Consider the following 12,129-nt stretch of genomic DNA (forward strand, 5'->3'; position numbering starts at 1 on the left):
TGTGGGGGAAACTGGGGTAAAATGTGGGGGAAACTGGGGTAAAATGTGGGAGAAACTGGGGTAAAATGTGGGGGAAACTGGGGGTAAAATGTGGGGGAAACTGGGGTAAAATGGGGGGTAAAATGTGGGGGAAATGGGGGTAAAATGTGGGGGAAACTGGGGTAAAATGGGGGGGGGGAAACGGGTAAAATGTGGGGGAAACTGGGGGTAAAATGTGGGGGAAACGGGTAAAATGTGGGGGAAAACTGGGGTAAAATGTGGGGGAAACTGGGGGTAAAATGTGGGGGGGGGTAAAATGTGGGGGAAACTGGGGGTAAAATGTGGGGTGAGAACTGGGTAAAATGTAAAATGTGGGGGAAACTGGGGTAAAATGTGGGGGTAAACTGGGGTAAAATGTGGGGAGAAACGGGTACTTTAAAATGTGGGGGAAAATGGGGGTAAAATGAGGGGGGGAAATGAGGGGGAAAACTGGGGGTAAAATGTGGGGGAAATGGGAAATGGGGGAAATTAGGTAAATGTGAGGGGGAAATGAGGGGGAAAACGGGTAAAATGTGGGGGAAATGAAGTGTAAAATGTGGGGAAAACAGGTAAAATGATGGTAATAGAGAGACGAGGGGAGATACAGAGAGAGAGAGAATGAGAGAGAGAGGGGGTGAGGAGGATGAATGAGGGGAGAGAGGGGGGTGGGGGAATGAGGGAGATAGAGAGAGGAGGGAGAGATAAATGAGAGGAGGGAGAGATGAGGGGGAGGGAGGGAAATGAGGGGAGAAAGGATGGAAGGAGATGGAGGAGAGGTAAAAGTGAAGGGGGGGAGAGAGAGAGAGAGCGCGCGGGTGAGAGGGAGAGGGCCTCAACTACCTTCTGTGGCAGAGAATTCCACAGATTCACCATTCTCTGTGTGTGGGGAAAAAAATGTTTTCCTCATCTCGGTCCTAAAAGATTTCCCCCTTATCCTTAAAACTTGATGATGGAGTTCACACTGTGACTGGCTACGCAGTCATGAGTATAGAGTGAGTACAGCAGGGGGCTGAGCACTCATGAGTATAGAGTGAGTACAGCAGGGGGCTGAGCACTCATGAGTATAGAGTGAGTACAGCAGGGGGCTGAGCACTCATGAGTATAGAGTGAGTACAGCAGGGGGCTGAGCATTCATGAGTATAGAGTGAGTACAGCAGGGGGCTGAGCACTCATGAGTATAGAGTGAGTACAGCAGGGGGCTGAGCACTCATGAGTATAGAGTGAGTAGTTGAGGCCACACAGTTCATTGGCTATATTTAAGAGGGAGTTAGATGTGGCCCTTGTGGCTAAAGGGATCAGGGGGTATGGAGAGAAGGCAGGTACAGGATACTGAGTTGGATGATCAGCCATGATCATATTGAATGGCGAATGGTGCAGGCTCGAAGGGCCGAATGGCCTCTACTACTGCACCTATTGTCTATGTTTCTATGAGAGAGAGAGAGAGAGAGGGAGAGTGGTTCATGAGTATGTCCTGATCGAAGATCGACTTCGATTGCCGTGAATTGAGGATAGATCCATTGGTCGGTGTGAAACTCTGACACCACGTCTCTCTTCTCCCCCCACTACATGTTTCTATATAGGATCAAATGGAACAAGTCGCCCGACAACTTTAGGGCAAGATCGACAGAGAGATGAAGGGAGAAAGACTCATTTCATCGTTATCATGCTGTGTTTATTGACTGATCTCGACATGCCCGTGTCGTCGAACATCTTCCAATCCCAGGAGATGTCCTCCATTCTGAGGCTCCCAACATCACCCTCTCTCTCTCTCCATCACCCTCTCCACCTCACCTCTCTCCCCTCCCCGCCCTCACTCCGATCCTCTCCTGCCCCCTCCCATCGACGGAAGGCCCAGCATCTACTCAGCGGTGGTGAACAGGTTGATTGGAGTCAACCCATCCGTGATGAGGGTCGAAGAGGGGGAGAGAGGAGGAGGGAGGGGGGGGGGGGGGGGGGAGAGAGAGAGAGAGGGGGGAAGTCAGCACGCCGACTAACAGGCCCCGTCTACACTAGTCCTAGTCCCACCCCTACCAACATGCCCCATCTACACTAGTCCTAGTCCCACCCCGACCACCACGCCCCATCCACACTAGTCCTAGTCCTAGTCCCATGCCCCGACCACACTAGTGCTAGTCCCATCTACACTAGTCCTAGTCCTAGTCCCACCCCGACCAACATGCCCCGTCTACACTAGTCCTAGTCCCACCCCGACCAACATGCCCCATCTACACTAGTCCCACCCCGACCAACATGCCCCGTCTACACTAGTCCTAGTCCCACCCCGACCAACATGCCCCATCTACACTAGTCCCACCCCGACCAACATGCCCCGTCTACACTAGTCCTAGTCCCACCCCGACCAACATGCCCCGTCTACACTAGTCCTAGTCCCAACCCCGACCAACGTGCCCCATCTACACTAGTCCTAGTCCCAGCCCGACCAACATGCCCCATCTACACTATACTCCCACCCCGACCAACATGCCCCATCTACACTAGTCCTAGTCCCACCCCGACCAACATGCCCCATCTACACTAGCCCCACCCCGACCAACATGCCCCATCTACACTAGTCCCACCCCGACCAACATGCCCCATCTACACTAGTCCCACCCCGACCAACATGCCCCATCTACACTAGTCCATGCCCCACCCCCCCGACCAACATGCCCCATCTACACTAGCCCCACCCCGACCAACATGCCCCATCTACACTAGTCCCACCCCGACCAACATGCCCCATCTACACTAGTCCCACCCCGACCAACATGCTCCATCTACACTAGTCCCACCCCGACCAACATGCCCCGTCTACACTAGTCCCACCCCGACCAACATGCCCCGTCTACACTAGTCCCACCCCGACCAACATGCCCCGTCTACACTAGTCCCACCCCGACCAACATGCCCCGTCTACACTAGTCCCACCCCGACCAACATGCCCCGTCTACACTAGCCCCACCCCGACCAACATGCCCCGTCTACACTAGTCCCACCCCGACCAACATGCCCCATCTACACTAGTCCTAGATCCCTCTGCTCTACGACACTACCCATAGGTCCACCATTCACCACCTGGTCTACCTGAGACTCGACCTTCATGGAATGGTAAAAGGGGGGAATAGAGAGGGAGGTGAGGGGAGGGAGAGAGGAGATCGTCAACTACCCCACCTGTAGTTCGGGGCCAGCCAGGGCGATGGCCCTCACAGTGTCGGCCCCCAGGGCACGCACTGTCCCCTCGAACCTCCGCGCCTCCACCTGGGAGAGACCCTCCGCCTTCTCCAGCTCCAGCCGGTTCTGCTCCGCCACGTACTCCAGCTCCTTCTCCCTGGCCTTGATCAGTCGGGATAGCTCTGCTTCCTGGAGAGAGAGAGAAAAAGGGAGGGGAATAGGGGGAGCGAGTCAGGGAGAGGAGCAAAAGGATTTGAGTCTAGGTGCAGGGAGGTTCTACTGCAGTTGTACAGGGTCTTGGTGAGACAACACCTGGAGTATTGCGTACAGTTTTGGTCTCCTAATCTGAGGAAAGACATTCTTGCCATAGAGGGAGTACAGAGAAGGTTCACCAGACTGATTCCTGGGATGGCAGGACTTTCATATGAAGAAAGACTGGATAGACTCGGCTTGTACTCGCTGGAATTTAGAAGATTGAGGGGGGATCTTATAGAAACTTACAAAATCCTTAAGGGGTTGGACAGGCTAGATGCAGGAAGATTGTTCCCGATGTTGGGGAAGTCCAGGACAAGGGGCCACACACACACACACAGTTTAAGGATAAGAGACAGGTGAATTGATCATGGGGAACAAGGACATGGCAGACCAATTGAATAACTACTTTGGTTCTGTTTTCACTAAGGAAGACATAAATAATCCAGGCTAGATGCAGGAAGATTGTTCCCGATGTTGGGGAAGTCCAGGACAAGGGGGCTCAGCCCCTTGCTGTACTCACTCTATACTAATGAGTGCTCCCCCTGCTGTACTCACTCTATACTCATGAGTGCTCAGCCCCCTGCTGTACTCACTCTATACTCATGAGTGCTCAGCCCCCTGCTGTACTCACTCTATACTCATGAGTGCTCAGTCCCCTGCTGTACTCACTCTATACTCATGAGTGCTCAGCCCCCTGCTGTACTCACTCTATACTCATGAGTGCTCAGCCCCCTGCTGTACTCACTCTATACTCATGACTGCGTAGCCAGTCACAGTGTGAACTCCATCATCAAGTTTTAAGGATAAGGGGGAAATCTTTTAGGACCGAGATGAGGAAAAAAATTTTCACACACAGAGAATGGTGAATCTGTGGAATTCTCTGCCACAGAAGGTAGTTGAGGCCACAGTTCATTGGCTATATTAAGAGGGAGTTAGATGTGGCCCTTGTGGCTAAAGGGATCAGGGGGTATGGAGAGAAGGCAGGTACAGGATACTGAGTTGGATGATCAGCCATGATCATATTGAATGGCGAATGGTGCAGGCTCGAAGGGCCGAATGCCCTCTACTCCTGCACCTATTGTCTATGTTTCTATGAGAGAAGAGGAGGAGAGGAGGGAGGGGAACACAGTGAGGGGGGTGAGAGAGGATCCCTGACGCCTAGAGGCGGTGGAGAGAGGGGGGGGGAGGGAGGGGTGGCTGGAGGGGGGGAGAGCTACTCACGGTCTCGATGTCGAGGGCCTGCGCCTTCAGCTTGGCCTGACGCACGGCTCCCTCCCCCTCGATCCTCGCCGCCTCGCCCCTTGCCTCCGCTTCCGCCCGCGCTGCACCCCGACTCTCCACTGCCGCGCTGGGGTAGAGAGAGAGAGAGAGAGGTGAGGGAGGGGGAGAGAGAGGGGGAAGAGAAAGGGAGGAGGTGGAGGGGAGGGGAGAGGAGAGAGAGAGTGGGAGGGGAGAGAGAGGGGGAGAGAGAGAGGAGAAGGTGGGGGAGATAGGAGTGGTGAGAGAGGAAGGGGGAAGAAAGTCATGGTACACCAGTCATTGAAAGTAGGCAGTGTTTAAGAGGGAACTGCAGATGCTGGAGAATCGAAGGTTACACAGCAAAGCTGGAGAAACTCAGCGGGTGCAGCAGCATCTATGGAGCGAAGGAAATAGGCAACGTTTCGGGCCGAAACCCTTCTTCAGACTGACCCGATCAGTCTGAAGAAGGGTTTCGGCCCGAAACGTTGCCTATTTCCTTCGCTCCATAGATGCTGCTGCACCCGCTGAGTTTCTCCAGCTTTTCTGTGTAACCATTGAAAGTAGGCATGCAGGTGCAGCAGGCAGTGAAGAAAGCCAATGGTATGTTAGCATTCATAGCAAAAGGATTTGAGTCTACGAGCAGGGAGGTTCTACTGCAGTTGTACAGGGTCTTGGTGAGACCACACCTGGAGTATTGCGTACAGTTTTGGTCTCCAAATCTGAGGAAGGACATTCTTGCCATAGAGGGAGTGCAGCGAAGGTTCACCAGACTGATTCCTGGGATGGCAGGACTTTCATATGAAGAAAGACTGGATAGACTCGGCTTGTACTCGCTAGAATTTAGAAGATTGAGAGGGGATCTTATAGAAACTTACAAAATTCTTAAGGGGTTGGACAGGCTAGATGCAGGAAGATTGTTCCCGATGTTGGGGAAGTCCAGAACAAGGGGTCACAGCTTAAGGATAAGAGGGAAATCCTTTAAAACTGAGATGAGAAGAACTTTTTCACACACAGAGAGTGGTGAATCTCTGGAACTCTCTGCCGCAGAGGGTAGTCGAGGCCAGTTCATTGGCTATATTTAAGAGGGAGTTAGATGCGGCCCTTGTGGCTAAAGGGATCAGAGGGTATGGAGAGAAGGCAGGTACGGGATACTGAGTTGGATGATCAGCCATGATCATATTGAATGGCGAATGGTGCAGGCTCGAAGGGCCGAATGGCCTCTACTCCTGCACCTGTTGTCTATGTTTCTAAGAAAGAGGAAGGGGTGAGAGGGAGGCGAGTGAGAGAGGGATGGGAGGGGGAGAGAGAAAGGGGGAGAGAAGGAGGTGGGGAGAGAACGAGGGGGAAGAGAGAGGAGGGTGTTCCTACCTCTCAGCTTCCAGCTCCAGCAGTTCCTTGCGAGCTTTCTCTGCCTCTGCCTGGTCTACGATTCTCTGCCTTTCCAAACGCCCCTTTGCCTCCTGTTCCAGTCTCTCCGCCTCATGCCTGAGGTAGACAGGGGGGACGAGAGTCACACACCCCGACCACCATGCCCCATCTACACTAGTCCCACCCCGACCAACATGCCCCATCTACACTAGTCCCACCCCGACCAAAATGCCCCATCTACACTAGTCCCACCCCGACCAACATGCCCCCCCTACACTAGTCCCACCCCGACCAACATGCCCCATGTACACTAGTCCCACCCCGACCAACATGCCCCATCTACACTAGTCCCACCCCGACCAACATGCCCCATCTACACTAGTCCCACCCCGACCAACATGTCCCATCTACACTAGTCCCACCCCGACCAACATGCCCCATCTACACTAGTCCCACCCCGACCAACATGCCCCATCTACACTAGTCCCACCCCGACCAACATGCCCCATCTACACTAGTCCCACCCCGACCATCATGCCCCATCTACACTAGTCTCACCCTGACCAACACGCCCCATCTCCACTACTTCCCACCCCGACCAACATGCCCCGTCTACACTAGTCCCACCCCGACCAACAAGCCCCGTCTACACTAGTCCCACCCCGACCAACATGCACCCCCGTCTACACTAGTCCCACCCCGACCAACAAGCCCCGTCTACACTAGTCCCACCCCGACCAACATGCCCCGTCTACACTAGTCCCACTCCGACCAACAAGCTGGGCTTGTACAATCTGGTGTTTAGAAGGATGAAAGGGCATCTTATTGAAACGTAAGGTTATTAAGGGATTGGACACGCTAGAGGCTGGAAACATGTTCCCGATGTTGGGGGAGTCCAGAACCAGGGGCACACACACACACACAGTTTAAGAATAAGGGGCCATTTGGGACTGAGACGAGGAGAAACCTTTCCACCCAGAGAGTTGTGTGAATCTGTGGCCATTTGGGACTGAGATTGAGGAGGGGCTGAGGTGTTGGGGGCTATGGGTGTGAGGTGGAATATTAAGTTGGGGGCTATGGGTGAGTGGTGGAATATTGTGTTGGGGGCTATGTGTGAGTGGTGGAGGTGGAATATTGTGTTGGGGGCTATGGGTGAGTGGTGGAGGTGGAATATTGTGTTGGGGGCTATGGGTGAGTGGTGGAGGTGGAATATTGAGTTGGGGGCTATGGGTGAGTGGTGGAGGTGGAATATTGTGTTGGGGGCTATGGGTGAGTGGTGGAGGTGGAATATTGTGTTGGGGGCTATGTGTGAGTGGTGGAGGTGGAATATTGAGTTGGGGGCTATGGGTGAGTGGTGGAGGTGGAATATTGAGTTGGGGGCTATGGGTGAGTGGTGGAGGTGGAATATTGAGTTGGGGGCTATGGGTGAGTGGTGGAGGTGGAATATTGAGTTGGGGGCTATGGGTGAGTGGTGGAGGTGGAATATTGAGTTGGGGGCTATGGGTGAGTGGTGGAGGTGGAATATTGAGTTGGGGGCTATGGGTGAGTGGTGGAGGTGGAATATTGAGTTGGGGGCTATGTGTGAGTGGTGGAGGTGGAATATTGTGTTGGGGGCTATGGGTGAGTGGTGGAGGTGGAATATTGAGTTGGGGGCTATGGGTGAGTGGTGGAGGTGGAATATTGAGTTGGGGGCTATGTGTGAGGTGGAACATTTGGGACTGAGATGAGGAGAAACTTTTCCACCCAGAGAGTTGTGTGAATCTGTGGAATTCCCTGCCACAGAGGGCGGTCACTGGATGGATTTAAGAGAGAGTTAGATCGAGCTCTAGGGGCGAGTGGAGTCAAGGGATATGGGGAGAGGGCAGGCACGGGTTATTGATTGGGGACGATCAGCCGTGATCACATTGAATGGCGAATGTTGCTGGCTCGAAGGGTTGAATGGCCTCTACTCCTGCACCTATTGTCTATGTTTCTAAGAGGTCCTTCTGCAGTTGTACAGGGTCTTGCTGAGACCACACCTGGTGTATTGTGTGCAGTTCTGGTCCCCGTGAGTCTCCGTCAACCGTGAGTCCGCGAACCCATCTCTCTCTCTATCTCTCTCCCACCCCCACCCCCCGTCTCTCTCGTTCCCCCGTGTACCGAGCGGCTGCCTCCTGTGAGTTGGTGGTGATCTCGATGGCCAGCTGGACGCTGCGTTGAAGGGCGTCGCGGGTCCGCTGGTCCACGGGCTCCACGGACTGGATGTCCACGCTGGTCACCACCCAGGCCGTTCTGGGGGAACTCCAGCCGTTCCCGAACTCGCAGCTCAGCGTCAAAGCCAAATACTGCCGAGCGGATGATGCGGGCTGAGTTCTGCACGCGGGGAGGGCGGGGCGGGCCGGAGGAAGGGGGAGAGGGAGGAAGGAAAATAGACGGGGAGAAAAAGGGAAGAGACAGAAGGGAGAGGAGAAAAAGAGAAGGGGGAGAGAGAGAGAGAGGAAGGGGGGGATGGAAAAAGAGATGGAGGAGAGGGAGGGAAGAAAAATAAATAGAGGGGTCGAGAGAAAGAAGGGGAGAGGGAAGGAAAAGAGAGGGGAGAGAGAGAGAGGAAGGGAGGGAAAAAGATGGAGGAGAGGGAGGGAAGAGAAATAAGGGGGAGAGGGAAGGAAAATAGAGGGGGAGAGAGAAAATGGAGGGGAGAGAGAGAAAAGGGAGGGGGGGAGAGAGAGAAGAGAGGGAGGAGAGAGAGGAGAAAGGAAAAGAGAGGGAGAGAGAGAGGAGAGAGGAGGAGAGAGAAAATGGAGGGGAGAGAAAGGAAAATAGGGGGGAGAGAGAAGGGGAATAGAGGGAGAGGGAAGGAAAATAGAGGGGGGAGGGAGGGAAAGAGAGAGAGAGGAGAAAAAGAAGGAGAGGGAGAGAGAGAAAGGGAAAGAGAGAGAAAATGGAGGGGAAGAGAGAAGGAAAATAGGGGGGGGGGGAGAGAGAGAAGGAGGAGAGGGGGCAATAGAGGGAGAGGGAAGGAAAATAGAGGGGGGAGGGAGGGAAGAGAGAGAAGGAAGGAAAAGAAAAGGGGGAGAGGGGAAGGGGAGAGAGAGTGGGTGAGAGCGAAGGAAGAGAGAAGGGGAAAGAGAAGGTAGAGAAAAAGAGAGGGAGAGAGAGGGGGGGGGAGAGAGAGAAGGAGGAGAGAGGGGGAGAGAGAAAGGATAGAGGGGAGGAGAGAAAGGAAAATGGAGGGGGGGGAGAGAGGAGGATACAGGGGAGAAGGTGGGGAGAAACGAGAATGTAGGGGGGGGAGGGAGGGAAGGGAGAGAAGGAGGAGAGAGGGAAAGAAAAAGAAGGAGGAGAGAGAGAGAAAGGAAAAATAGAGGGGGGAGGAGGAGAGAGGGGAGAGAGGAGGGAGGGGAGAAAGGGGAATATAGGGGGAGAGAGGAGGGGAGAGAGGGAAAGAGAAAATAGAGAGAGGGAGAAAAAAAGAGAGAGAAAGAGGGGGGAGAGAGGGGGAGAGAAAGAAGGGGGAAGGAGGGGGAGGAAAATAGAGGGGGGAGAGGGGGATAGAGGGGAGGAGAAGGGAGGGGGGAGAGGGGGAGGGGGGGAGGGAGAGGGGAAGGAGGGAGAAGGAGAGAGGGAGGAAAGAAGGGAGAGAGGAAGAAGGGGTGAAGAGGGGGAGAGACAGAGAGGGAGAGAGGAGGAAGAGAATCCTCCCCCTCCCTACGAGGAGAGGGAGGGAGGTGTAGAGGAAGGGAGGCGGGAGAGAGGGGATCAGATACGGGGGAGGGAGAGAAATAGGGGGGGGGAGAGGGGAAGTTTAAAGTCAAGTTTGTGTAAACAAATATGTTATATGTGAAAATGTCCCCCTCCCTCCCACAAATGTCCCCCTCCCCCCCTCCCCCTCCCACAAATGTCCCCCTCCCTCCACACACCCCCTCCCTCCCACAAATGTCCCCCTCCCTCCCACAAATTTTTCCCCCCCCCTCCCACAAACTACCCCCCCCTCCCACCCACAAACTACCCCCTCCCTCCCACAAATGTCCCCCTCCCTCCTCCCACAAATGTCCCCCTCCCCTCCCACAAATGTCCCCCTCCCTCCCTCCCTCCCACAAATGTCCCCCTCCCTCCCACAAATGCCCCCCTCCCTCCCACAAATGCCCCCCTCCCTCCCACAAATGCCCCCCTCCCTCCCACAAATGTCCCCTTCCCTCCCACAAACACGTGATTCTGTTCCATTCTGTTTGTCGTTCGTTTGTTTGTACTTTTGCACATTCGCCACTTTTCATTCCACCGCACATCTCGTACGTGTATGTGACGAATAGACTTGACTTGACTAACTCTCTCTTACCCCCCCCCCCCTCTCTCTCTCGCTCCTCCTCCCCCTCTCCAGCCTCCCCACCGCACCTTGTGGAAGTCATCGAACTGCACAGAGGCGACGGCGCCGCGAATGCGTGAGGCGATGGCTTTGCATGAGTCTCCGACAAAGTCCAGCACGCTGAACACACGCGCTGCCTCCCGAGGGACGTCACGGTCCTCCACTTCAAAATGCCTGGGTGGGGGAGGGGGAGGGGGGGGGAGGGAGAGAGGGGGAGAGAGAGGAAAGGGGGGTGGAGAGGGAGAGAGGGAGAGAGGGGAGGGGAGGGAGGGGGGGGGGGGGGGTGGGGGGGAGAGGAGGGGAGGAAAAGGGATGGGGGGAGGAGAGGGGTAGGGGATGGAGAGAGAGGGGGATGGGAGAGGGGAGAGTGGTGGGTGGAGAGGGGGTAGGGGAGAGAGGGAAGAGGGGGGGGAGAGTGGAGGGAGGGGTAGGGGGGGCAGAGAGGGTAAGAGTGGGGGGTGGGAGGGGGGAGGAGAGAAACGAGAGGGGGGAGAATGATTAGTTGAACTGGTTCCGCCCCCACTCCCTCCCTCTTTCTCTCCCTCCCTTCTCTTTCTCCCCCTCTTTCTCTCCTCCCCCCCTATCCCCTTCTCTCTCTCTCCCTCCCCCTCTCTCTTTCTCTCTCTCCTCCTCTCTCTCTCCCCCCACTCTCTCTCCCACCACTCTCTCTCTCTCCTCTCCCTCCTCTCTCTCCCTTCTCTCTTCTCTCCCTCTCCCATCTTCCTCTCTCTCCCCTTCTCTCTCACTCCCCCTCCCTCTCTCTCCCCTTCTCTCTCCCTCTCTTTCTCTCTCTCTCCCCATCTCTGTCTTCTCTCTCTCTCTCTCTCTCTCTCTCTCTCTCTCTCTCCCCTCTTTCTCTCCTCCTCTTCTCTCTCTCACTCTCCCTCCCTCTCTCCCCCTTCTCTCTCTTCTTTCCCCCTCTTCCTCTCTCTCCCCTCCTCTCTATCTGTAGTCGCCATTTAGCTCAACTCTCTAAACAAACTATGAATGAAGAGACCGTGTTTGTAAGATTTACATTTTGACGACATTGAATGTCGTGAACAAGTGATGAATACGTCCTGATCGCAGTTCGACTTCGATCGCAGGGACTGGAGGAAAGATTCCTCGAACGATGTGAAACTCTGACACCACGTCTCTCTCTCTCTCTCTCCCCCTCTCCCCCCTCTCTCTCTCTCTACCCCTCTCTCTCTCTCTCTCTCTCTCTCTCTCTCCCCCTCTCTCAGAGAGGGAGAGAGAGAGAGAGTTTGGAGAGAGAGAGAGAGAGAGAGAGAGGGAGAGTGGTTCATAAATACGTCATGAATATGTCCTGATCGCAGTTCGACTTCGATCGCAGGGACTGGAGGAAAGATTCCTCGGGCGATATGAAACTCTGACACCACGTCTCTCTCTCTCTCTCCCCCCCCCCCTCTCTCTCTCTCTCTCTCCCCCCTCTCTCAAGGGAGTGTTTGGGCGTAGAGGGAGAGTGGTTCATAAATACGTCATGAATATGTCCTGATCGCAGTTCGACTTCGATCACAGGGACTGGAGGAAAGATTCCTCGAGTGGTGTGAAACTCTGACACTACGTCTCTCTCCCCCCTCTCTCTCTCTCTCTCTCTCTCTCTCTCTCCCCCTCTCTCAAGGGAGTGTTTGGGGGTAGAGAGAGAGAGAGGGAGAGTGGTTCATAAATACGTCATGAATATGTCCTCATCGCAGTTCGACTTCGATCGCAGGGACTGGAGGAAAGATTCCTCGTGT

The 12,129-nt window shown here is 54.8% G+C and overlaps 1 protein-coding gene across 1 annotated transcript in view; it reads right to left on the reverse strand.

The window, feature by feature from the left end:
• Positions 1-3,165: 3,165 nt before the first annotated feature.
• mvp (major vault protein) overlaps positions 3,166-12,129 on the reverse strand; it is a 33,513-nt gene continuing 24,549 nt past the window's right edge. The window contains 6 exon segments of the mRNA XM_055631354.1: positions 3,166-3,378; positions 4,666-4,792; positions 6,052-6,168; positions 8,191-8,312; positions 8,314-8,403; positions 10,423-10,567. Coding sequence (XP_055487329.1) covers positions 3,181-3,378; positions 4,666-4,792; positions 6,052-6,168; positions 8,191-8,312; positions 8,314-8,403; positions 10,423-10,567 — 799 coding nt within the window. The 3' untranslated portion in view covers positions 3,166-3,180.

The sequence above is a fragment of the Leucoraja erinacea genome, unplaced genomic scaffold, assembly GCF_028641065.1.
Source record: "Leucoraja erinacea ecotype New England unplaced genomic scaffold, Leri_hhj_1 Leri_727S, whole genome shotgun sequence".
NCBI lineage: Eukaryota > Metazoa > Chordata > Chondrichthyes > Rajiformes > Rajidae > Leucoraja > Leucoraja erinaceus.